At 50.4% G+C, this 26,674-nt stretch overlaps 1 protein-coding gene across 9 annotated transcripts in view; it reads left to right on the forward strand.

Annotated features, from left to right (window-relative positions):
- Window positions 1-26,674, forward strand: part of RGS6 (regulator of G protein signaling 6) — a 622,010-nt gene that overhangs the window by 543,850 nt on the left and 51,486 nt on the right. For 7 of the 9 annotated variants that reach the window (XM_089322278.1, XM_089322274.1, XM_089322279.1 and 4 more), the window contains exons 8-13: window positions 2,274-2,350; window positions 4,879-4,960; window positions 7,307-7,381; window positions 10,336-10,434; window positions 11,462-11,523; window positions 25,981-26,091. In XM_089322278.1, the coding sequence (XP_089178404.1) occupies window positions 2,274-2,350; window positions 4,879-4,960; window positions 7,307-7,381; window positions 10,336-10,434; window positions 11,462-11,523; window positions 25,981-26,091 (506 nt within the window). Of the gene's footprint in view, window positions 1-2,273; window positions 2,351-4,878; window positions 4,961-7,306; window positions 7,382-10,335; window positions 10,435-11,461; window positions 11,524-11,835; window positions 12,137-24,683; window positions 24,881-25,980; window positions 26,092-26,674 lie in introns of those variants that run through there. The other 2 variants (XM_089322281.1, XM_089322282.1) reach the window with 2 other exon arrangements.

Here is a 26,674-nt window from a genome sequence, read left to right on the forward strand (position 1 = left end):
CCTTCCCAAGGGGTAACTCCTTTGCAAAAGTGAGAGCCCACTTCCATGGGACAGAGCCCAGAAAACAAAACACAGAGAGCCTGAAGACTCACAGAGCTTTTAAACCTATTTTTAAATTTTGGTTGCAGAATCTTGCTCCCAAAGTGAACTCTGGAAGGGTCCCCAAGAATCTGGGAAACTGAGTAGACTTTCGCATACCGCCCTCTGCCCCCTCCCCAGGAGCCCTCCAGGCAGGTACTGCTGGGAGGAAGGGCACCGTTAAGGGTGGCAGAGAATCCGCCCTCGGATAGCCTGGCATTCACAGCACCTTCAGACCCACGTGCATCCCAGTGCCTCTGCCACTTTTGCTGCCTGGGTCTCTCAAAACAGGCCTTGCCTTTCCTGCTTCCTGTGCCCAAGCCTACCCAGCCAACCAGACCACGGCTGCGCTCTCCTCAGCCCACAGGTAAATGCCTGTGCTGTTGGAGACAGAGACCTGCGTGGAGCCCTCCTCCCTCTTTGATCCCTTGCACTCCACAAATGGGAGGAAAGCAGACCAGCACGCATTGCAGGAGACTGTCCAGAGCCTCGGACCTGGCCAATGTGCGAGGACCAGATCCTCTGTCAGAAGACTGGGCTCTTCCAGAGCTGCCCTGGCCTGGCTGCTCTGTGGCTCTGAGCGTCCTGAGAGCCCAGCCCTGCTCCTCTGTCTGCCTTGCTGTCCCAGAGTCCCTGTTTCAGAAGATGTGGTTTTACTGTTTGTGCACCCAGAGCAAAGAGCGTTGATGTCACCTGCCCTCCACGAAGCACGTGACTCTCCATCCTGCGTTTCTCTTCCCCACATTTTCCACGTTTTAAAAGAGGTCCTGCATAGACATCAGACAGCTTCAACTCCTGATGTGTGGTTTTTGTTTGTTTTTGTTTTTCGTTTTTTGGGATTTTTTGGCTTTCTCTTCTACAACCTTAAGATTACAGCCTTCAGGCTGAAGTTCTGCATAAAAATGCTTAGAAATTAAAAAGGTGATATTTCCAAAATGTAATTACTTAAAATTTTTTTCTGATGGTGATATATTCTCTTTGTAAGGTAATAGAAATTTAAACTGCAAAGAAAGGAAAGAGAAGAGCCTGGATGTTTGAAACTATAGGTATGAGGGTACTTCAAAAAAGTTGAGGAAAAATGGAATGGAAAGATACATTTATTTTGTTACAAACATTTTTTGAACTCTGTGCATGATTTTTTTCATAATATATGTTTTCCAGGAGAGGTTTTTGATGACCCCCTCACATGTATGTAGTGTTTTCTCCACATGCATTTGATCCTATACAAAAATCCTAGGCTCATCCCATAAACATTATGGTCCTTATGGTGTTGGCTGCTTCTTTCCCCAGTCATCAAATGTAGGTATCTTGGAAATCTCTCCGTAATAATCGTCTCCACTGTCATTTTTGATGGCTGCCTCGTCTTCTGTGCTGCGACAGTCAGTTGACATTGGCTTCCTGTGAGCAGTGGGAGGGGCCAGGCGACGGTGTTCTGGGACTCACGCACCATGCCTCGGCCATAACTGTGGTTTCAGGTTGGAGCGCCTGTTGTATTAATAGCTCACACTTAGTGTTGGCATAAACTCTGAAAATACATAGTGTAAGGAGAGCGGCTCCAACCCTGCATCATCAGAATTAGGGGCTCATTAGGGGACCTGGCAGCCTCCCCTCCTCACTGTCCCAGGTTCTTCCAGGTGACTCTCAGACTTCTCCCCTTTGCTTCTGCAAACCACCCTCAGTCACTTCTTCCTTTCTGTTTCGGGGTTTTGCTTTCATGAACATCACAAACATGGACACTCCCTTTGGGCCACTCCTGATTCTCGGCTCTGTAAAGCACCAATGCCAAGTCCTCCTGCAGCCTTCTCCGCTCCCTGCGAGCTCCAGCTGTGGCGTTGGCTCTCGGAGCTGCCCAACAGATTGCATGTCCTTGGCAAGACCTCTCCTGTAGCCACAAAGCATTCTATTTCCAGTGGTCTTTGTAGCAAGTTCTGTGCGGGCTGTATTCTTCTCAAACATCCAGGTGAGGAATGAGGTGAACCCTACAGGCTCCACACGTAATGGGTGTGCAGAGGAACACGAATAGTTGGGCATTGTACAGCAGAGTCAGGTGCAAAGTCAGATGGGCTCATGTTCAATGGACAAGGGGAGGGCCTGCTCTTGGGAGCAATCAGACTACTGCATTGCAATAAGCCTAGGTGTCGATGTGGTCGTGTGTGATGATGAATGCCTTCTTGTTGATCTCCCTTTCTCACTAGGAAAACTTAGCAAGACTCCAGAGAGCCTTCGCCAGGAAGTGGGAATTCATCTTCATGCAAGCAGAAGCACAAGTCAAGTAGGTCAACTTCATAGAGCCCCTCCGAGAGACAGAGGCAGACTCTCTGGGCCTTGGTGTGCTGTGAGACCAGGATTGCCAAAGTGAGGCTCCGGGCTGGCATTGGCCTCTGCTACCTTGCAGCACGGTGCCTAAATGGAAACTGAGGTCGGGATGGATGAGTTCCAACTTTAGAACCAGCGCTGCCCTGAAAGCATTTCAAACACCTATGCTTCAGCAGCCCAGGTGGGAGACGCGGGTCCTCCTAAATGTGGAACTCTGGTTCCAGAAGGGGTGCGAGGTGCTTCTCTTTCTCCAGCAGACTTCCAGGTCTTCCTCTGTGCTCGGCATCTCGAGAACCTCAGACCACCTCTACCTGCAGGGCTGGGGATTTGGTCTTCATGGGACAGCTTGTTGGAGTTTGAAGGACAAGCAGCCCTCCTCCCATTCTCCCCCACAGGGAGGAGTTTAGAAGCAATTACAAAATGACACACATAAATCATATATTTGGAGTCTAAAATATCAGATTATTACTTTCAATAGAAGCTAGAAACTATGTTATAGGGCAGGCCTCGGCTGTGTGGCCACAGATCTGAATGATACTGTGCTTCTGGGGCAGAGGAGGGTGTCTGGAGACCTCCTCCAGCCGAGCAGAGCCACCCCCTGCACCTCGACTGCACACAGAGGACAGGTAGCCTTGGGGACAGGATGTCCTGAGGGCCGGCCTGGGCCTTCTCAATTTCTTCTTTCAAATCTGCCAGGAAGTTGAGTCATTCTTCCTCCCCCAGAGGAAAGGGGATGAAAGGAAGGAAAAGAGGAGTAGGGTCCTCCCGCTTTGTCCCTCCTGCACACACAGTAGAGATTCCTGCGTTTCCTGGGAACCATGGAGTAAACATCTCCAAGCCCACACACGTGCTTGTCAGATTCATTCAGTTCCAGGAAACGGGATTGCTGGGCTCAGGACTCCTCTGTGCTTTCTAGAAGCACAGCCTGCTTTCGCCAGTCCAGGGGCTGCTATTGGTCTCCCCACAACACACACACACGCTGCAGTTTCTGTCTTCCACAGCCCCTGATGGCGGCCACCTGCTGACTCCCCTGGTGCTCCCAGCAGCACCCGAGGGAAGTGGGCACCAGCACTGGGCTCTGAGCTGCAGCAGGAGGTGTGTGAGGAAGTGGCGAGGGGGAGGGTGTGAACACGGGTGGGAAGGAGGTTGGGGTTCAGTTGGACCGAGGGGCAGTTGTGCCCGTGGACTCCAAAGCCACTGGGAAACAAGAGGAGCACCGACTTGTCTTCTGGAATCAGACAGCGTCAGCTCTAGACAGAGGGAAATTGTCACTTGGTCCGTGGGTGGTATTTCTCCATTAACTTTTTTGATTAACTCTGAGAGTGCAGTGTAAGTGCAGGCCATCTGAGTACACAGTAATTGCCACGAAAATCACGGCGTGATTATGGGTTTATCTCGGTCCAGCCGACTACGCTCTTCCCAGGAGAGATAAGATCCAGAAGTTACATAGCAGTTAATCCGAGTTGCTTCTTACTTAGATAACGTGAGGTAGGACATGCGTTCAGAGCAACAACCAAAAAACCCTCTTCCCAGCGCTGCTGAGGGCGCAGAAAGAACTTTGTCACCTGTAATTTCCCTCCTGCCACTTGTGCCTCCCCCTGCCGAGGCCAGCAGTGTTTGTCTCCTGGGTCTTGAGACATGCCTGGGCCATTACTCCGCCTTTAGGAAGCCAAGGGGGTTTAAGTGACTTTTAAGACACAATGGCGGGGCTGGCGCCGCGGCTCACTAGGCTAATCCTCCACCTTGCGGCGCCGGCACACCGGGTTCTAGTCCCGGTCGGGGCGCCGGATTCTGTCCCGGTTGCCCCTCTTCCAGGACAGCTCTCTGCTGTGGCCAGGGAATGCAGTGGAGGATGGCCCAAGTGCTTGGGCCCTGCACCCCATGGGAGACCAGGATAAGTACCTGGCTCCTGCCATCAGATCAGCGCGATGCACCGGCCGCAGCGGCCATTAGAGGGTGAACCAAAGGCAAAAGGAAGACCTTTCTCTCTGTCTCTCTCTCTCTCACTGTCCACTCTGCCTGTCAAAAAAAAAAAAAAAAAGACACAATGGCAGCATTCAGAAAACGTTCCACCGACTCCCAATCTAAAGCCAACTTCTATCTGGCCGTGGGATGCCGGCACGCGGGTGGTGACAGTCTTTCCTACACTTTTCAGTGCAGCGTCCATCCCATGGGCTGAGAATGTGTCAGTGGAAAATTCCCTTCTCGATAATCCCAGCCTTCACACTTCCCGGGGACGGCTCCGGATATGTTGATAGCGATCCGTGATCTAGCCAGAAACAAGTTCTCTCCCTGGGCGTCAAGTGCTGGGGCTTCCCGGTGGGACTTGTGCACGCATGTTTCCAAGCTCTGCAGAGAGCAGGGACCACAGTGGTGCCCGTAGCTTGTGTGCAGCTTAGCTCTGAGAAATGGGAGCAGGGATGGGGGAGCGAGGGTCGGGGCGAGGAGCGTATGAGAAACTCTGCGTCCTCTCCACTCTTTCAGGATTGACCGGAAAAAGGACAAGACAGAAAGGAAAATTTTGGATAGTCAAGAACGGGCCTTCTGGGATGTCCACAGGCCGGTGGTAAGACAGCACTCCTTGCTTCTCTAGGCTTACGGGGTGGTTTTTAGTTTTTGGTTTTTGGCTTTTGGTTTTTGTTTGTTTTTGCTTTTTGCTCACTGTGTTTTCAGTTTACACAGGTTGATGGAGAGGGTGGTGTTTCTGAACATACAAATGTACACTGTCTAGTGACCAAAGCAGAGTGCTGAGACTACCTGGCAGCTCAGCCAAGTATCAGCTTCCTCTAGTGAGACCATGCAAAGTGCTTTCCGGTTATTTTGGCGTAGATAATGCAATGTTGTTCACTCAGAGGTTCTGCTGGTGGGTTTCAATTTTCCCTTTGCCCTCTTGCAAGAAGAGGCTGCCTTTAACCACCAGGTGTCTCCTTCTCAAGAAAATCCTCAGGCTTCGTGGGCTGCGTCTTTCCGTTCACTCACGTGGCCTCAGCGGGTTTCTGGACTGCATGTCACCTGTTAAAAACGTGAAGCAAAGAACTGGGACGGAGACGCTGTGGGGTTTGGGAGCCCTGGAGTTTACGTTCCCAAAATGCACTTTCCACTCCGGCTCTCATTCACCCTAGATCATGAAATACTCAATTCTTACTCAGATGCAGTTGGTTCTGGCTGTTCGTGGCAGCTCTGTTAAGTCTGAACGCTGAGTTCCTGAGTACTGACGCTGTGCATGGAGGGAAGCTGGGGGCTATGAGCCTCCGGTCACAACATTTCTGACAACCCATCAATATATAACTTTGTTCAGTGTATGTTTCTATGTAGAGACACCTCATGAAATACACAAATGGGCTTCAAAAAGTCCGTGGAAATATTTTGAAGAAACTGCATGAATTTCAAAAATGTTTGTACCAAAATAAACTTGCCTTTTAATTCCTTGTTTCTCCAAGGAAACTTTAAAACAAAGAAACAAACGAAAAACTGCTTTGCTTATTTGAGAGAAAGAGAGGGAGAGAACTCTCCATCTACTTGGTCACTTTCCCAAGGCTCCTCACGGCCAGGACTGAGCCCAGCAGAAGCCCCGAGCTGGGAATCAACCCAGATCTCCTGCGTGGGAGGAGGACACGCAAGTGCTTGGGCATCACCAGCCGGCTCCCAGCTCTGCAGCAGCAGGAAGCTGGAGCCGGGAGCCAGAGGCAGGTGTTGAACCCTGGTGCCCTGCTGGGGACCGTGGGCATGTTAGTGGCTCAACGTCCACTGCTCGCAGACTTTCTCACGTGCTATTAGGTCATCAGTGCTGCACTCCCCAGCAGTCACGCAGAGCTCCTACCAGAATGAAGCCTTCGCAGCCTGCGTTTGCTCTGTACAGCAGCTGCACGTAGGGCCAGCACTTCAGCCCTGCTCTTGGGGGCCGTTGTAAACAGTAGGTTCACCAACAGAAGGCACAGAAGTGCAGAGAGCATGGCAGGCAACCAGGCCTACCTAGACTGCTTTGCAGCATGCAGCCTGCAACAAGAAGACCAAGCCTTGTGCAACCTCAGCTGGGAGCGCAGACAGGGGGGCCGCCCCGTGCAGGTGCTCAGTGGAGCACCACTGAGTACCGATGTGCGAGTCACAAACACATTTTTGCAACTGAACAGATTCGCAAGTACAAAATCTATAAAGAGGCTCCACTGTATTTCTAATTTCACATGATTTAAATCTTGCATCTCATGAAATGAAATTAAAGAAACTATTTTAGCCTTCCTAAAAACTGATTAAAAGTAAAGGCAAAAAAAAGGGTCTTTTCAGATATTTGTATATGTGAAATAGCAAAGGCTGTGGCCAAAGCAGTCTTGCCACTTGAGTAAGTTTGCTGTTAGAAACTGTGCAGTCCAGGGCTGGCACTGTGGCACAGCAGGTTAAGTTGCCACCTGCTGTGCCCACATCCCATATGAGCACCAGTTGAAGTCCCAGCTGTTCTGCTTCTGGTCCAGCTCCCTGCCACCCATCTGGGAGACCCAGATAGAGTTCAGGCTCCTGGCTTTGGCCTGGCCCAACCGTGGCTGTTGTGGCCATTTGGGGAATGAACCAATGGATAGAAGATCTCTCTCTCCTTCCTCTCCCTTTTCTCCCTCCCTCCCTCCCTCCCTTTCTCTCTCTCTCTCTCTCTCTCTCTCTCTCTCTCTCTCAACTTTCAAATAAATAAAGCTTTAAAAAAAAACCTATGCACTCTGCCCTGTACGTATCATCCTTAGATATTATCAGGTAAGTTTTTATATTCTATAGCAGAACTCCATGTTGGAACACATACATGGTGGCAAACTGGGCCAGAGCCTGCTTTGTCTGTAATGAACAAGATAAAGGTGGATTCTGGTGGTGTTGCAGAGCCGAGCTGGAAGAGTAATTTTCCCACAGTAATTCGTGTGATTCTTCTCCTCAGCCAGGCTGTGTGAACACAACAGAAATGGATATCAGGAAATGTCGACGTCTGAAGAACCCGCAGAAGGTTAAAAAGGTTTGTGAGTTAACCTGGATAAGGAGCTCTTCCTGGGAACAGCCCTTTCATTTCTGGTGCTGTTCAAACAGTAATACTGTTCGTTCCACTGCCGTATTTTGTCTTTGGAAACCATTCCATTTATCGTACAAACATTGACAGAGCGGCTGGGGTGTGCTTGGCATAGTGCATGCTGTTGAGATGCAGCTGGGAGCTCTTCCCTGAGCCTATCAGGAATGAAACAAGCCCACAGGCTGCAGGGCCATAAATGCTACATGAAAGGTAGCATTGGGCTGGCGCCGCGACTCACTAGGCTAATCCTCTGCCTGTGGCGCTGGCACACCGGGTTCTAGTCCCGGTCGGGGCACTGGATTCTGTCCCGGTTGCCCCTCTTCCAGGCCAGCTCTCTGCTGTGGCCAGGGAGTGCAGTGGAGGATGGCCCAAGTCCTTGGGCCCTGCACCCCATGGGAGACCAGGAGAAGCACCTGGCTCCTGCCATCGGATCAGCGCGGCGCACCGGCCGCAGCACGCCAGCCTCGTGTGGTCATTGGAGGGTGAACCAAAGGCAAAAGGAAGACTTTTCTCTCTGTCTCTCTCTCTCACTGTCCACTCTGCCTGTCAAAAAAAAAAAGGTAGCATTGGATGGTTCAGCAGCAGCCACCACGGGCAGCTGAGCCTGCTGGGGTCTTCCCAAGGGCTTCCTGGAAGTAGGTTCATGTATGCAGAAGCCTAAGTGGCTGCTGGTCCTAGGGAGGGGGCAGGGAGAGAAGAAAACTAAAGGAGCAAAAGCTGGGGAAGGCACAGATGAAGTCTTAGGGGCAAGTGGCTGCCTTTCAGTTGGAAGAGGTTGTCCATACTCAGATTGCCATCTCGCCCCATGGTCACATGTGCTCCCTCAACTGAAAGGGTACTGGCCACAGCATACCCGTGAATACCACCTCCAGACCTCATCCCTACATCCCCACCCTCACCACAGCACCAAGGACGCACTGTGGGAGAACATGGCTGTCCTCCATGATGTTACCAAAGGCTAAGATGGGTCCCCAAACACCCCTGTTTCTTACAATGACCAGTCTCCTCTTTCTCCCTCTCCCATAGTTGCATACACTTATGCACACACATGCACTCACACACAGGTGCACTTCAGGAAGTTCATGGAGGGTGGGCGTTTGTGCCTCCGTGGCTTGCGCCTCTGCTTGGGATACCCGCATCGCAGATTAGAGTGCCTAGTTTGCGCCCTGCCTGCTCTGCACTTCCCACCCAGCTTTGTGCTAATGCTCTTGGAACAGCCAATGATGACCCAAGTACTTGAGTTCCTGCCACCCATGTGGGAGACATGGATGGAGTTCCTGACTCCTGGTTTCGGTCTGGCCCAGCCCAGGATTTTGCAAGCATTTGGGGAATGAACCTATGGATGGATGATATCTCTGTGTGTCTGTCTCCCTGGCTTTCTGTCACTCTGCCTTTCAACTAAACAAATACATCATTTCTTTAAAGAGTCCATAGTAAAACAGAATTTAAAAATAAGTTTATTTTGGTGCAAAAAGCTTTGAAATCTATGCAAATGCATCAGGTCTTCAAAAAAATCCATGAAAGTTCATGATATAAAAAAGCTAGACATGGATTTCCAAAAATCCACCAAAATAAGCTTACTTTTTACTTCCACTTTCTGAAGTATTCAAGCATGAGAGAGACATGAAATATATGTATTGCGTGTCTGTAAGCTCCTTAAATCTGCTTACACATTTAGTTCTTTGCTGAGATAGCGATAGTCCCTGTGTGACACTTTATTAATATTGAAGCATCTTTATTTAGTCTCTAAGGCCCCTTATCCTAATATTCCAGAATTTCATGAAGTCATATCCACATAATCAAAGCATTTCCTGATTTTATAGATTTTTAGCTACACATCACACACCCTTGGGGGACTTGTTCTTTTCTTAAAGCAAAGACGGTCCAGGAAGTCAGAAATCGCTTTAAAAGTCGCCACACCCGTGGACAGGTGGCGCCACTGAGGACAGAAAGGGGAACCTGAGCCCCTGCCCTTTGGATTTCCGCCCGATGGGCGTGTCCTCTGCTGAGCAACCGGAAATCTGGACGGGCCCTTCTGTGGCTAATGTGCGGCAGCTGTTCTTGGACGCTGTTTTGCCTTAGACTCATGCAGGGCATGTGAGAAAAGTGGGATTTCCCCAACCCACCTGCAAGACTATGGGGCTTAGCAGTGTGCAGGTGCCCCTGGTGATTCTCTGCAGGTGGTCTATGGGGCACATTTGGAGCAACACTGACAAAGGAGGGCTCTTCACTGCATCGGTGGAAAACGTGCATAAAGAAAAGACTATGCATGGACGTCAAGGTCTTTTGCACCAAAAGAAACTCATCTTTGAACTCCATTTATCCGCCAACTTCTTGAAGTGTCGTCATACAAGGATACCATTTTCAGCTTAGGAAAAGAAAAATTGTTTTAAAAACTTTTCCTCATTTATTTATTTGAGAGGTAGAGAGAAAGAAATAGAGGCAGCCCTCAAATACCGTTTCACTCCCCGAATGCCTGCCATAGCTAAGCTGGAGCCAGGAATGGGCACTTAACCCAGGTCCCCCGTGGGAGTGGGGAAGCCCAGTTACTTGAGCCATCAGCTGCCACCTGCCGGGGTCTGCATTGGCAGGAAGCTGGGACTGGCAGCCAGAGGTGGGAATGGAACCCAGGGACTCCACGATGGGACACGAGTGTGTTAACAGCAAGGCTACACGTCCAGCCCGAGGACCGATTTTCTGACAGCCATAACCCAAAGATGGGATGAGAGGGCTTGGGAGGCAGGGGTCCAGCTGCTGGAGAAATTCCCCCAAAGATGAGTCTCTTTCCATGTGTAGTTACAGAGGGTGATGACCGGGGTGACTGCCCGGCCGGCTGTCCCCTCAGCCCCCTCTACCTCTTGAGCGCGGGCACGGATAATTCTCTGTTTTCGCTTCTTCTCCAGTCAGTGTACGGTGTGACGGAAGAGTCCCAGTCCCAGAGCCCCGTGCACATACCCAGCCAGCCAATCAGGAAGACTACGAAAGATGACATCCGGAAACAGGTGAGTGAATTCACGGCTGCACTCCCCAGAGGAGACGTGGCCGGTTTAAGGAAAACAAGAAAACCCTCACAATGGGGTGGGTGGGCTGGGTGGGCTCTGAGTTCCTGGAAGCCACAGTAGAACCCCGCCGGGGGCCACTGAGCCTGTGAGTGCTGTGTACGAACTGCTCGTGGAGGCTGGGAGGGAGATGTCTCTACACTTCGCCCAGCAGTTTCTGGAGAAAGACAACACGAGCTATTCCAGGGCCTCGGGTTTCCCCATAGGTGGGTTCCCACTGACTCCTGTGTGCTCATGGCACAGAATTCCTAAACATTTAAGGCACGTCTGGAGGATTGCTGTGATTCACAGGGGACCTTGAAGGAGAGAGGGAGCCCCCTACTCCCAAAGCCATTGCAGTTTTATTTGGTTGGGTGTTGGGATCTTTCTTGATGAGCGCTGCAAATCAACAGACAATGGCTCACTGCCCCTGTCTGCTGTGGGGTCTGCTGCTAATGGGGCAGCATCAGGGCCTACTGGCATCTGAGAGGTGGGAAAATCCAAAGGGCTAAACGTCTGGGCACCTGCCTTCCTGAGTTTGCTATTGAGTGGGGAAAAGGACACACGGATAAAAATCACCGTGGGATGATTCCAGCTGAGAATACGAGGCACGTGGTGTGATGTCCCCGTGAGCTGTGGGCTGAGGGGAAGTTCCCAGGCCTCAGTTGAGAACCGTTATTCTTCAGTACTTGCATTTCCCGTGTTCTTTGTAAAATAGATACTGCTGTTGGGTTTTGGCAATCAAGACTTAAATTGTAACACGGTGCAGGAGACGCTGTGACTCAGGTGCAGGTGCAGAGTATAAATCTTAAGTGTGGCAAGAATTTCCCAAAGGGCAAATTGGCTGCTGGTGCGCACAGCGGAAGGGTTGGCAGAGGCCGAGCCCGAGGGGGTTGGGCTCTTGGTGGAAATATGGAATGTGGGTTCAAAGGAAGAAGGGAGTGATGGAATTCTTCCTGGACCCTAACAGCCCCTTTCCCTCTCCCCCCAGATCACATTTTTGAACGCACAGATCGACAGGCATTGTTTGAAAATGTCCAAGGTGGCTGAGAGGTAGGTTTCCACTCGGTATTACTGTTTTCTTCCTGTTGAACAAGGGTGAGATGCTACCGGGCTTTGGTGAACCAGTGAGTCCAACTGCAAGGGTCAGACTGGAGCTGCTCCTCTCATGGATGTGAAAAAGCCCCAAGGCTCCACGGAAGTAGACCTAGCCCCTGTGAGCCAAGGCAAGAGAAGTCCTGCTGCACCTAGAGAGGGGACCGCAGGACCCTGTCACTCAAAGAATGTCCTTTGCCTGCAGCCTCTTGGTGAATTCAGATGGAGTTGCTCCCTTTCAGCTATAAAGCGCCCCAATTCCCTTTACAGGGAGAGAGAGGAGCTGTGTGTGTGCATTGAGGTGCTGAGCGGGTACGCAGGAGGGGTCTGGATGAGCAGCTGCTGATGGAGCGCTGAACTGCACCGAATCAACTGTAAAGGAAATATTCGGCCCCTCCAGCCGGGCTTCCCCGAGCGTTCCGCCCACAGTCTGCTCAGAGCCGGCTCCACTCTGTTAACTCGTGGGAGATTCGATTTTATCAAGGAAATGGTCTGCTTTTGAGCTCTCTGGCATGGGGGAGACCTCACCTGGGGAGTCTGTATGGAATAAATCTCATCAGGCTGCCCAGAACTGAACATTTGTTCGTCCATATGTTGCTGCTAATGCGATGACCAATTTCTGAGGGAATCAAAGGCTTAAGTCGGTCTTAATATTTATTGGATGTCAGATGACCTGAGTCCTTAAAGCCCAGCTCGTCCGGGGGCCTGGCTGTGTGATCCACCCCGAATCTTGTCCCTGCTGGTCCCTGGATTGATCCACATCTCCCTTCTAGATCAGATCATCACAAATGGAAACTAAGAAAATCCCAGCTCCAAATCATAGTCTGAGCTGACACTCTGCCTGCAGGCTATCTAGAGATGTCCCCGGACAGGAGCTCATGTGTTTGGTGGCGTTGTTTACCTGTTACCCCGGCTCACAACAGGGCTTTGTTAACGCTCTGGACCAGATGATTGCTTGTTGTGTTGATAGTGTTCTGCGTATTATAAGAGATTTAGCAGCGCCCCGATCTCTACCCACCAGTCGGTCACCAGTCCCCTCCCCTGCACTGTGGCAACCAAAGTGTCTCCAGACGTTGCCAGTGTCGAGGGGTCAAGAGGGGAAAAGCGCCCCCATGAGAATCACTGCCCTTCCTCGTTTCCCTCTGCCCATGTGCCGGGAGATTGCCCGTGGCAGGAGCTCCACTCTTAGATCCCGATTGTTCTGGAATCACAGCGTCCACTAAGTGCAGGCTGCAGAGCCGCCTCCTTCACACTCAAAATGGGGGGCCTCTGGCCGCAGCGCCGGGCTCCAGAGATGCGTTGCAGGGTTCCCTGGGGCAGTCTGCCACAGCTGTGAGTGCACGTGAGATAGCTCAGCTGGGACCTCCACTCCCCGGGCCCAGCGCTGTGGCCATCGCGGGACTCCTTTCCCTGTGAAGTGGGGACGAGAGTGGCTGTCCCCGTGCCCACTGACAGTTGCTGCACTTCAGGGTGGCACTAGGGGACTTCAAAAAGTTCATGGAAATTGCAGTTAAAGGGTAAGTTTATTTTGGTGCAAAAACATTGTGAAATCCATGCATGGTGTTTTCATTGTACGTATTTTCCACAAGCTTTTTGGAAGACTCCTGGTGGGCATGGATTTCAGCAATGTTTTGCTCTGACATAAATTTATCTTTTAATTCAATTTCCAGAAACTTTTTGAAGGACCCTCGTCCATGGGAGCACTTTTCCTTGGGTGCAATACCTAAGATCTAGTGGTGGTTCTTCTTTTTTTTTTTTTTTTTTAAGATTTATTTTATTTGAAAGGCAGAGTGACAGAAAGAGAGGCAGAAACAGAGATATCTCTTCCATCTGGTTCACTCCCCAAAATGACCACAGTGGCTGGGGCTGGGCAAGTCCAATCTAGGGGCCTGGAACTCCACCCAGGTCTCCCATATGGGTGGCAGGGGCCCAAGCACTTGGGATTTGCCTGCTTTTCCAGGAACATTAGGCGGGAGCTGGATCAGAAATGGAGCAGCGGGACTTGAACCAGCACTTGTACGGGAGGTTTGCATTGCAGGCGGTAGCTTAACCTGCTGTGCCACAGCGCCAGCCCCAGATCCACTGGTTCTGGGCACAGTGATCCAGGCAAGGAAGGGAAGTGCCAACAGGAATTGCTGCGCCTCAGACACAGGGATGCTGACTCTCGGATCCAGGTAGATCCGGGGAACCTGCCTCCTGGGTAACCTGCACGGGGCCGGGCTGATCGCTGAGGTTGGGGTACAGTTATTGCCTGCTCCTGACAGCTCCTATCAGAAATGACACCCAGCTTCATCCTGTCTTTGGAGTGTGGAGAAGGAGCCTGACAGTAGCAAGAGGAGGGCAGACGGTGTGCAGGTGTGCAGGTGTGCAGGTGCGCTGAGGCGGGTCAGGGAGAAAGCCCAGGAGGGCCGGGGAGCCTGGCACGTCCTATTGTTTGTTTGTTTACTACATGCCGGGGAGGGACCCAGCTGCTCCCCCTAATTATGCTCCACAGCCTGTTCTCCTGGAAGGGATTACCCCAGCCCCCCGCCCCCCACCCCCACTAGAGGCTTTCAGGAATCTCCCCACCCAGCAGGGCTCAGATTTTATTCCCAACAGCAATACCTGGCCCCTTTTCAGTGTGACACAAGGGTCTCTCATCAGAGCCCCAGATAGGGAGGAGGAGGGAACTGAGACGAGTGTTAGCGGGAGATAAAGCAGCCTGGAGCCTGGCCTGTGGCTGGCTGTGCTGGTGCTGGGGCCAGGGAGGTGGCGCTGGCAGCTGGCCAGGGGGTGAAAGCCGAGCTCCCTCAGGTGGGCACACACATCCCCAGCCCGGATCTAGTTTCCTGGGCCTGCTGCAGGTGATAAGTGGTAATGAGTCAGATCACAGCCCCCTGAGGAAAAGTCCCCATCCTTTTCCACTTAGTTCTCCTGCGAGTTGACAGTTAAGGGAGTGGCAGGAGGGCTGGTGACAGCGAAGGTGGGTTCTGGGAAGGGACGAGTCAGGGTGCCGGGCCCAGCAGGGAGTGATCCGGAAGCTTTGCACCTGGAAGAGGCTGGACAAACGGAGTCCAGGGAGGGTCTGGAGCCAACCGCGGGAGGTTGAAACCTGCCTCTACTGTCCCCTCCCCCCTGTTTTCTAACTGACAAAGTGAGTCGCCTCCTCTGCCAATGCCTGTTTCCACTTGAACTTGTTCCACACAGAACTTGACCTGCAGGGTCAGTGAGACAATGCACGGCAAGACACACGATGGATGTGAGCGCTGTAATTTTCAGTGAGGTGCAGGGAACAGAATTTGGGTGCACGAGATAAAGTGCTGGGAGGAACAGAGGAAAGACAGGCCAAGGTGGGGCGGGTGGCCCCAAAGATGGCAATTCTGTGTCGAGGCCCTTTTCCACCCCTCTCTTCTCAGTCTCCTACCCCAGGAGCCCTGCAGGCTGCCCTGTGGTCTCCCCCCATCTGCCTCAATCAGCCGTGAATCTCGTGCCATTGGGAAGAGAGAGATCATAGATGAGGAGCCTGGCTCCTCTGCACAGACTTTCCCATCACATCCCAGCTTTAGATATTCTGTCCCCTGTCCCAGGAGTGCTTACGTGTCCCTGAAATGCCAGCCTGACGACAACCAAGCTGCATTTCCTAGGCTCTTGCCTTTTGCTCTCAGTAGAGTACAAAAGTCTGTCCGAGCGCTTCCCAGCTTCTGTGGTCCCTGCACACACAGGTGGCACCTTGTGCTTCCTATGTGAACTGTTTCAAATGAGTCATTCTGCAGTGTAAGCCAGGCCCTCGTCTGCTTGAAGAACGGACCCTGTGTTTCAGTTTGTTTTTCTGGCTGACTCAGAGTCAGTATCCTTAGACAGCAGGTACTTCAAAAGGGTCATGGAAAATGAATTGAAAGATTATTTGGAAGTGAAGTAATTTTTTTAAATCCACGTGTGAATTTTTCCTAATATTCATTTTTCATGAACCTTTTGGAGATTGTCCATACTATGTTTCCAAGTCTATCCATGATCAGGGTTTTCTTTTAAAAAAAAAAGATTTATGTATTTGTTTTGCAAGAGGGAGTTACAGAGAAAGAAGGAGAAACAGGGGGAGAGAGAGAGAGAGAGATCTTCTATCTACTGATTTACTCCCTAAATGGCCACAACGGCCAGCACCGGGCCAGGCCAAAGCCAGGAGCTTCATCTGGGTCTCATACATGAGTAGCAGAGGCCCAAGCACTCGGGTCATCTTCTGCTGCTTGTCCCAGGCCATTAGCAGGGAGCTGGATCAGATGTGGAGCAGCCAGGACTTGAACTGGCGCCCATTAGGAGTGCCGGCATCACAGGCAGCAGCTTTACCGGCCCTTAGGGTCTTCCAAGACACCACAAATTGCTTCCCAACCCTCAATGACCCAAGGCTACTAGGCTCTTCCAGTCACTGTTTGTATGTTTTTATTGACTGCTCAGTGGCATCTCTTGTTCCCATCAACATGCTTATCGCTAGTAGCTCTTCCTCTGTCCTAACCAACCCGCATTTCCAATCTGCAGCAGACCAGGTGTATCAGGTAGCTATTGCGGAATAACAAGCCACCCCAAAACTGAGCGGCTTAGCACTACAAATGTCTGTCCACGGCCCATGTATCTCTGTGCCAGTCGGCCCCACTGGGCTCAGCCAGTGTCCATGTGCAGCTGTGGACAGGGCGGGCAGCCCTGCTGACCTCAGCGGCCCTCCTTCTCGTGTTTGGTGGCTGCAGATTCAGGGTGGCCTTAGCCAGGACAGTGGAACTCTGCTTCATGTGGCCCCACGGACAGCAGGCTGGTTTGACCTGTTCACATGGCGATAGTGGGGTTGAGAAAGAGAGACCGAGACAGAAAGCGAGCACAGGAGCATCCCAAACCTCCTGAGGCTTGGAGCTGACACTCCATCACCTATGCTGCATTTTATTAGGTAAAGCACGTCTCAAGCCCAGACTGGATTCAAAGGCGAGGGAGGGAAAATAGACGCCACTTTGGAAACTGATCTGCCAAAGCAGAGGACCAAAAAGCCAAGTTCATTAGCCCTGAGCTTACGGGAAGAGTGAGGAGTCTCCTCCACCTGCCATGCACTTCCGAATAACAGACACTGAACCACAGGCTCTGCTCCCAGCCCCTTTGGACCACTGAGCTACGTTCTCCTGGTAGTTGAAGCTGCTGGATGAAGGACATCTTACTTCTTTTTGCGCAAGTCCCCCAGGGAGTCCCTTTCTTATTCACTCCAGCCCTCCAGCACTTGAGAAGCCAACTCTGGGAGTGCACAGATCTGTACGGTTTCAGTTCCAAATTGTCTGGAGCCTCTGTGTCCTGCTGTGTCTCCCCAGAGGCGGCTCCCTGTCCATGGTGGCACTGAGCAGGGCGTCCCCCCATGCTGCCCGCACCCGGCAGAATCAAGTTGTTTCATTTGGTATCTGCGTCCGTCCCCGGCTTATCCTCACCCTATTACTAGGAGTCACTTGCGCGTCACAGCTGACTGACGAATTGATTTTTTTTTAAACATCATCTGGCGCGCCCATCTCAGATTGCCACTGCTGCCTGAAATTGGCTGCTGGTTCCTCCTCTGCCTCCTGACCCTCGGTGATCATGAAGTGTAATTAATGAAATGAGATAAGACAGCAAGGGACTGGCTACCAGAGGCTCTGTTAAAAACCTGCTGTGGTGATAGAAATCCGTGAACTTAATGTCTAATGTTAGCTCCAGGGGAGGGAAAAGCAGGGCCAAAGGAGTTGTTGTAACTTTGCTTTTCTGTGATTCCAGAAGCCCCAGGTCCTTGCTTCTCCCTTCACCCAGCCCATCACAGGTGACAGAGAAAAAGACCAGAGGACACACCATGGCCAGGGTGACCCCTTCCTCGCCCAGATCTGGAATCTGTAGCATGCAGTGGGGAGAGGGTCGTGAAACCTGCCCTGGCTGGCCTGCGCTGTGGCTCACTTGGTTGATCCTCCGCCTGCGGTGCCGGCATCCCATATGGGCGCCGGGCTCTAGTCCCGGTTGGGGTGTCGGATTCTAGTCCCGGTTGCCCCTCCTCCAGGCCAGCTCTCTGCTGTGGCCCAGGAGTGCAGTGGAGGATGGCCCAGGTGCTTGGGCCCTGCACTTGCATGGGAGGCCAGGAGGAAGCACCTGGATCCTGGCTTCAGATCGGCGCAGCGCCGGCCGTTGCAGCCATTTAGGGGGTGAACCAACCGAAGGAAGACCTTTCTCTCTGTCTCTCTCTCACTGTCTGTAACTCTACCTGTCAAATAAATAATTTTAAAAAAGAAAAAAGAAACCTGCCCTGGCAGATACTCCACTGAAGCCTGAACTCGCCCTCCAGTTTCTTCCCTCTTCCCAAGGCTCTGTACTGAATGGAAACATTTTCTCTTTAGTTTCTCCTCTCTCCACTCTCCCATTCTGCAAAGGGAAACAAAATACACAGTAATGAATTCATTAGTCCGTGGGGTCCAGGCTTGCTTCCTTTGCCTCGGCGGTGCTGCCTCACTGTCTCCCTCTGCGTCTCTGCTGAGCATCCTGGTTTAGGGGCTGCACACGCAACGTGGGGACTGCAGACCCACAGACATACTCTCCTTTTCACCCCCAGCCCAGCACACTCAGGATCTAGGCATGCTTCTCATTTAGAGAGTCGGGTTTTGCCCTGAGTGCTTGAGCAGTTGTTAGCTTACAGGTACCCTCCCCATCTGCAGGTTCTACATCCACAAACCCAAGGCCGACTCTGCATCTCAAACACTAGAAAAAAATGCGCCTATACTGAATATCTACACTTTTTCCTTGCCATTCTCTCCTGAATAATAGTGTAACCACTAGCTGCATAACATTTACATGGTGTTGGGTATGAGGAGTAATCTAGAGCTAATGGAAATCTATAGAAGGGTGCCATAGGTTATACACAAGCCCTACACTGTTTTATATGAGGGACTTGAGCATCTGCGGATCTTTTTTTTTTTTTTAGAGAGAGAGAGAAAGTCTTCCATCTGCTGGTTCACTCCCCAAATGGCTGCAACAGCCAGAGCTGAGCCAATCCAAAGCCAGGAGCCAGGAGCTTCTTCCAGGTCTCCCATGTGGGTGCAGGGGTCCAAGGGCTTGGTTCATCTTCTACTGCTTTCCCAGGCCATAGCAGAGAGCTGGATTGGAAGTGGAGCAGCCAGGATTTGAATAGGCACCCATATGGGATGCCGGCACTGCAGGCAGCAGCTTTACCTGCTACACCACAGCGCTGGCCCCTCTGTGGATCTTGATATCTTCAGGGGTCCTGGACCCCATGTCCCATAGTTTCTAGGGACACCTGCATTTTCCAAGTGGGAGCGGTCCCTATCCCATAATGCTCTTAATTCAATGCCTTGTTTTCTGTTGAATAACAGTTTCCCTGAGCTGCAGGCCACACCTCACTGTCCCTTTTCCCAACACCAATAGTGTTGGTGTCTCTGCATCTCTCTCCCTCCCATTCTGTAAACCAAATTCCATATCTGTGTTCTGAGCTCTTGGGATTCCTTCCAAGACCTCACTCAACCCATGATGGCCAGCATCTTTTCTTCTTCCAACTCAGCTGTCATACTTTCTTGATCCCAGCTATGCCGTTTGTAATGAAATTCTGAGTCTCTTTTCACTGAGCGGGGAGGGTGACCTCTACAACTTTTTTTAGATTGCTGTCAAGTGGTTGGAATAAATCTTCTCCTTCCAGTAAACCCCCTATCTACAGCTTTTCTTTCTGCACTATGAGTTACCCATGGTCCATTGCAGTCCAAAAATAGTGGAAATTTCCAGAAATAAACAGGTAATAAGTTCTACATAGCTTTTGTGACAGTTTATTGTTAAGATCATTCTGTTTTATTATGAGCTGTCATTGTTAATCTCTTCCTATACCTAATTTACAAACTTTATCATAAATGTGTATGAGTAAGGCTTGGGTTTTAAAAATGTTTTGCAGCAAAAGAGCCATATCTTTTAGTTCCATTTTCCATGAACATTGTAAGGCACCCTCCTTGGAAAGAAAAATTCTATTTCTTTTTCAGTATATAGAATTCTGCACTATTTATGGTTTCAGATATCCGCTGGTTTCTTGAAATGTATCCCCTGCAGACAAGAGGGTACTACTGTTTTTCATTCCTTTCCAAGTTTATCAAAAGTAGACCCGAAGTAGCAAGCTATGTTGGGAAGGTTTTGTATGAATGCCCCACTTAACCCAAGCCTGGTCAATGTAGTTGGAAACTTGCTCTGCCATTAACGCAGTACAAACATCCTCCTGTGGTCAGGCCTCAGTGGGGGCTGACCAGTGTCTGCTAGTGACTCACTGACCACACAGTGCCCCCGGGCAGCAACTGGTAGATTTTTGCCACCTGCTGCAGGAAGGGCATGAGAGTGAAGACAAGTGAGCCAGTGCCACACATCCAAGAACCTCATGGAAGTCCCGATGCTGGTGGGTGGTGCATAGCTGAGAGGTGTGGAGGTATCAGGAAATCTGCATCTGTCTTTAAACCACACTGATCCAGGCTCCCTCATTTAAATTTGGTGAGTGAAGCATCGCTGCATCCTACGCCCTACAGAAAATGGAAGGAAAAGCTGTGGTTCTTCTTGAGCTCTAACTTGCATGGAGATCACTGGGGAAAACTTACTGAAACACAGATTCTGACCCAGGGGATCTGGGGTGGGGCCCAAGACTCTGCATTTCCAACAAGCTCTCTGGGGATGCCTGTGCCGCCGGGTCCTGGGCCCCACCTTGAGGGGCAGCAAGACGGAGCCTCGCACTGATTTCTTTCCATTTTCAACATTAAGGTTGTGGACCCTACTCGCCCTTGGCAGTGTAGTCTTAGGAATGGTGCCTCTGACTTAGAAATCGGGGAGGAAATTGGTGGCATCTGGCTGGCAATGCTTAGGGAGAAATTTTATTGTGGATCAATAGCCATAAAGGTGCTCATACTTTTGGCCAAACAGGTACACTTATGGATTTGAATTCTAAATAAATAACCCAGAGAGGAGAATCCCTTAAGAACAGAGATGTTCTACTACGGCTCCATATATATATATATATATATAGAGAGAGAGAGAGAGAGAGAGAGAGAATATATATATAAATATATACATAAGTATATATAAATATGTAAATATATATGTGTATATATAGAGAGAAAATATGAGAAGGCTGTATCTAACAAAACAGAGATGATCGATTATAACAAATGTGGACCTAGGACTATCTCCTCTCTTTCCCCAAAAGCATCGAAAAGACTCAAACCAGTTCAGACTCACAAGTGAACAAGTTCACATTAAGAGTGTCAACCGATTTTTTTCAAGCCTAAAAGATTATAGAGTTGGGGACCGTTAGTTACCAGAGGTGCCTGTGTCTCTGTGTGCAATGTTTGAAATTTTTAATTGAGCAGTGAGCACAAGGGTGATTCCCTACAACTTTTAGAACTTTCTATCTACCTGAAGTGTTTCAAAATGTAATTTAAAAAGAAAGTGGATGGGGACAAAGAACATCACAGCCCACCTGTTGGGATGGAAGCACGGTTTTGTAGCCAAGTGGCCAGTTTACCCCACAGAGATCTGTCCCTACCAGGGACTGTGCAGGGCAAGAGCGAGGCACGGGGCTGACAGCAGAGGGCCAGGCTAAAGCCGCCTCTGGCGACGTTGGACCCCCAGACCCCTGCCCCACTGGAAAAAACAAATCCTTCTCCGCTCACCTCCACCCCGACAGGAAGCAGCCGGTGCGATCCTTGAAGGCACCCCGCGTTCAGCCGGGGGCTCAGGCTCGGCCGGCGTCGGCAGGGGCCATCTGGACGCAGGAGCCTTCGTGGGCGCTCTGCCTGCTGAGCTGCGGGGCAGGAAGCCCGACCGCCTTTCCTGAGCCATCCCGAGGGTCGCGGCTGACGCTCTGCTGGTGGAAGAGGCCAAGCCAAGAGCAAAGCCTTGCAGGTGGATTTCATCACAGTTTCCCACAACGCTGTGGAATGGAAGCGGTGCAGAGGCGTGCTGGGAGGCAGGGTCTGACTGAATGGCTGTGGACCTGCAGAAACTCCGCAAAGCCTGCTTTTCAGAATACTCTCAGCCTCGGCGTGGCTTGCCTGCTTCCCGGGTGTCCCCCATCCTGCTCTGGGACCCCAGGAGCCAGCTGAGGAAACCCACAGGCCAATGGCTGTCCACCTGCAGCCTGGGAGCCACACCCACTCCTATGTTCTGTTTTGTTTCGTTTTCAAGGTTCTGTTTTTTAGTTTAATTACATGAAAGGCAGAAAGACAGAGACAGAGATCTCCAGCTTCTGGTTCACTCCCCAATACCCACAAAGCCAGGAGCTGGGAATTCTGTCTGGATCCTATGTAGAGGACAGGGATCCAAGTACTTGAGCTGTCACCTGCTGCCTCCCAGGGTGCACTGTAACAGAAAGCTGGAACTGGAGCTAGGCCTCACGCCTACGCACTCAGATACGGGATGCAGGCATCCCAAGTAGTCTTAACTACTGCGCCAGATTCTCCAATTTTATTTATTTATTTTTTGAGCAGTAGAGTTAGAAAGGTCTTCCAACCACTGGTTTACTTCCCAGATGACTGGGCCCATCCGAAGCCAGGAGCCTCCTCCAGGTCTCCCATGCGGGTGCAGGGCCCAAGCACTTGGGCCATCCTCCACTGCCTTCCCAGGCCACAGCACAGAGCTGGACTGGAAAAGGAGCAGCCAGGACTAGAAGCGGTGCTCATATGGGATGCCAGCACCACAGACAAGGCTTAGCCTACTATGCCACAGTGCCAACCTCCCATTCTCTGCTTTTATGAATAAAGTTTTATTGAAACACAATCACACACACTCATTTACAAGTTGTCAGAGGCTGCTTCCATGCTACAACAATAGACCCGACACCATCTGGCTCACAAAGCATAAAACATTTAGCACTTGAGCCTCATAGAGAAGGTTATGGAGGGTGGGGGTAGGGAGCAGAACATTTGAGAACATCTGGCACAGTGCCTAAGGCAGCAGTTAAGACGCCTGCATCCCACGTCAGAGTGCCTACAGTGGAGTCTCAGCTCTGCTCCCAATTCCAGGTTCCTACTAGCGTGCGCCCCAGGAGGCAGTAGATGATGGCTCAAGTACTTGGATCCCTGCCACCTACATGGGAGATTGGATTGATTTCTCAGCCCCAGCTCTTGCAGGCATTTGGAGAGTGAACCAGCTGGTGGGAGCATGTTCCCTCTTCCCCTCTCTCAAACTGATTTTTAAATGATGCCTATGTCACACATCAGAGTCCCTGTGTTCAACACCTGGCTGCGATGTGTACCCTGGGTGACGGCAGTGAAGGCTCTAGTGACTGTGTCCCAGCCGTGCTCCCAGCTGGGAGACCAAGCTGGAGTTCTTGGCTCCTGGCTTTCGGCCAGCCTAGCCCTGACCAAATGGTTCCAGTGCAGGCTGCTCCACTTTGGATCCAGTTCCCTGCTGATGTGCCTGAGAAGCAGTAGAAGATGGTCCAAGTCCTTGGGCCCCTGAACCCATGTTGAGGACCTGCATGGAGTACCAGGTTCGTTTATTTGGCCAGCCGTTGTGGCCATTTAGGGAGTGAACCAGCAGATGGAAGACCTCTCTCTCTGTCTCTCCCTCTCTCCTTGTAACTCTGCCTTTCAGATAAATAAAATCATTTTAGAAGAAAGAAATTAGCAAAGAAATAATATGAATTATTGGAAATATTTTTATATATTGTATATAGCACAGTAAAAACAAGTAGTAAGGGCTATGGTAAAGTTTCACAGCACTTCAGCAACAAAGATTCTATGCTGACAAAGAGTAGAGAAAGTGAACAAAAGAACAAAAATCAAATGGACCCTGACTTCTCAGTAATGTTACTGGGGTTGCCAAAAAGCACTATCACTCAAGTATGGGAATAAAAGCATTTTTTTAGAACTGAAAGAACTCAAAATATTTAACTCTCCTGCACCCTTTGTTAGAAAACTACTATAGGATGTGCTTCAACACAACCAGGGAGTAAAAACAAGAATCATACATGAATTAAGGAAACAAGAGCTCCAACACAGAAGTGAAGTAAGTCCCAGGATGACGATTCTGCATCAGGTTCACAGAGCAGGCGGTCCAGAGTAGAGCAAGGGGCTCAAGACTGAGGGAGAGAAGCTGCCGGAAGCAGGGGCAGAACTGATAGATTATCTGATGTGCTTAAGCTCTGAAAAACCATTTGCTGTATGTTTTACAGGTTTGTTGCAACACTTGAAAATGGGAGGGTGATACTTATTTGAGGATCAGATGATTTTTATCTGGATTAATGGTGTGAACACCGGCCACCGCTTTAACAAAAATTGCTGTATAAATCTGGAGGAGCATTGCAAGCGAAGGGAAAGGGACTGGGGGATTATTAGGCAGATAAATATTTGCCTAAAATTAACAAATCAAGAGCAGCTGTAAGCATACAATTTAGACTGATTCAGATAACTGCTGGAGAAGAACAGGACATGGAGAGCGGATGACTAAGGAGAGGTAGAAGAAAAAAACCACATCATTGCGTTTTCCTCTCTTGCACTTCTAAGCCCTTAGCACTATTTTACGAGTACTATTTTAGCTATCCCCATATATGTTCATAGAAATAAAATTTAGAGGGGCCGTTGTGAGGCCTGGCAGTTAAACTCCTGTTTCTCATATCAGAGTACCTGGATTCAAGTCCTGCCTCCGGCTCCTGACTCCAGCTTCCCCCAGCTTCTTGGGAGGCAGCAGTGATGACTCAAGTAATTGCGTCTGTGTCACCCACAGGGGACACCTACACTGAGTTCCTGGCTCCCAGCTTCAGCTCCAGATCAATCCAGGCCACTGTGGGCCTCGGGAGTGAACTAGCGGATGGGAGCTCTCTGTCTCTCTGGCTCTTTCTCTGTTTAACTATCTTTCTATCTCTGCCTCTCACATTTTACAAAAGTCAATTTTAAAACATTTTAAAGTGAAAGTTTTAAGTATTATATTAATGGCTTAGTTTAACATTGTGAGTTTGCTGCTTATACATTAGATTATAATTATAACTGGAACAACTAAGTTGATTTTAGAAAAATGCTTAGGGGCCAGCGCTGTGGTGTAGCAGATAAAGCTGCCACCTTTAGTGCCCACATCCCATGTGGGTGCCAGTTCGAGACCCAGATGCTCCACTTCCAATTTAGCTCTCTGCTATGGCCTGAGAAAGCAGTAGAAGATGGCCCAAGTCCTTGGGCCCCTGTACCCATGTGGGAGACCTGGAAGAAGCTCCTGGTCCCTAGCTTCAGATTGGCGAAGCTCCAGACGTTGCAGCCAACTGGGGAGTGAACCAGCGGATGGAAGACCTCTCTCTCCCACTGCCTCTCCTCTCACTGTGTAACTCTGACTTTCAAATAAATAAATAAATATTTAAAAAAAAAAAAAAAGAACAAGTGGCCTGTTTTAAAAAGAAAGAAAGAAAGAAAGAAAGAAAGAAAGAAAGAAAGAAAGAAAGAAAGAAAGAAAGAAAGAAAGAAAGAAAGAAAGGAAGAAAGGAAGAAAGGAAGAAAGGAAGAGAAAGAAAGAAAGAAAGAAAGAAAGAAAGAAAGAAAGAAAGAAAGAAAGAAAGAAAGAAGGGAAGGAGGGAAGGAGGGAAGGAGGGAAGGAGGGAAGGAGGGAAGGAGGGAAGGAGGGAAGGAGGGAAGGAGGGAAGGAGGGAAGGAGGGAGAAAGAAGCTTAGGTAAGTCCTTGTGATCTGCCAGGGTTTAAAAGTCTTTATAGGAGCTGACACTGTGGCATAGTAGGATAAGCCTCTGCCTGTAGCGCCGACATCCCATATGGACACCAGTTCAAGTCCCAGCTGCTCCTTTTCTGAACCAGCTCTTTGTTATGGTCTGGGAAAGCAGTAGAAGATAGCCCAAGAGCTTGAGCCCCTGCACCTGCATGGGAGACCTGGAAGAAGTTTCTGGCTCCTGGTTTTAAATCAGCCCAGCTCTGGCCATTGTAGCCATTTGGGGAGTGAACCAACAGATAGAAGACCTTTCTGTCTCTCCTTCTCTGTGTCTGTAACTCTACCTCTCAAATAAATAAATCTTTTTTTAAAAAAAAGTCTTTATAATAAAAAGTCATCCAGCTGGGGATCCCGGAGTGGCAGAAGGATGTCTTCCACCTGCTCTGTGGGAAAGTGGTGCACAAGCAGGTGTGGACCAGTGCGTCGGTAAAGCTAGCACTAGCAAGGAGAGAGGCAGTGAGGTTCAGGCAAAGTGGGAAAGCAGGCGTCACACGTGTGAGGACTCGACGTCACAGTGCCAGAGTGGCACTTTGCTCATGAGTAGGGAACAAGGACACGTGAGAAAACAGCATGATCTGCCAGTCGCAGGAGTGGAGATGACTTTTTGCCTTTAGTTTAGAATTCTGTGAAGATGGCTGCCATGTTTGCCTAAGACAGAATAAACGTTTTTCTAGGAGATCGGAGCCATTCTTTACTCTGCTTCCCTCCTGCAGCCTGATCGCCTACACGGAACAGTATGCGGAATACGACCCCTTCGTGACACCCGCCGAGCCGGCCAACCCCTGGGTCAGTGATGACATCACTTTATGGGACGTGGAGATGAGGTAAGCCCAGGGCAGAAATGCAGAAAACCGTCCACGGGATCACCTTGCTTCTGTCTGCCACTTGCTCCCTTTTATCATGAGGACAGAAATGCTTTAGGAAACCTCCAGACCGAGTTCTGCTTCCTCATGGCTGTGCCTCTCCTAGCTTTGTGTGGCTCCCCTCTGACCTCTCTCTCTGTCCCTTTTGGCATCATCATAACTAGGACAGTTGCTGGCCGAGCCCTAGGTCTCACTGCTGGAAGGGCGGAACCCAGTGGCCCAGTCTGGGGTTTTCCCATTAGAAAGTAAGAGCAGACAGCAGAAGCAGTAGCTGGCGCTCAGTGTGTGCTGGCCCGTTGCCCAGGGAGTGTCTTCCATCGACTCTGCAATGTCATTATCCTCAACACGGAACAGGTAAGGAAACTAGTTAACTTGCCCAAGGTCGTACAGCCAGGATGTGGCCAGGATCAGAACCCAGGTGGAAGGTTCCAGAGCCGCGACTTTCATCACTTTCATCACTCCGCTCTCATGGAGCCACTGGCGGCAGCAATTCCGTCGTTCTGCGGCTCCGTCCCTGCGAGGGAAGCTGGTGTGCTGATTTAAT

The sequence above is a fragment of the Oryctolagus cuniculus genome, chromosome 20, assembly GCF_051225735.1.
Source record: "Oryctolagus cuniculus isolate XC-2025 breed Fujian yellow rabbit chromosome 20, ASM5122573v1, whole genome shotgun sequence".
In the NCBI taxonomy this organism is placed as follows: domain Eukaryota; kingdom Metazoa; phylum Chordata; class Mammalia; order Lagomorpha; family Leporidae; genus Oryctolagus; species Oryctolagus cuniculus.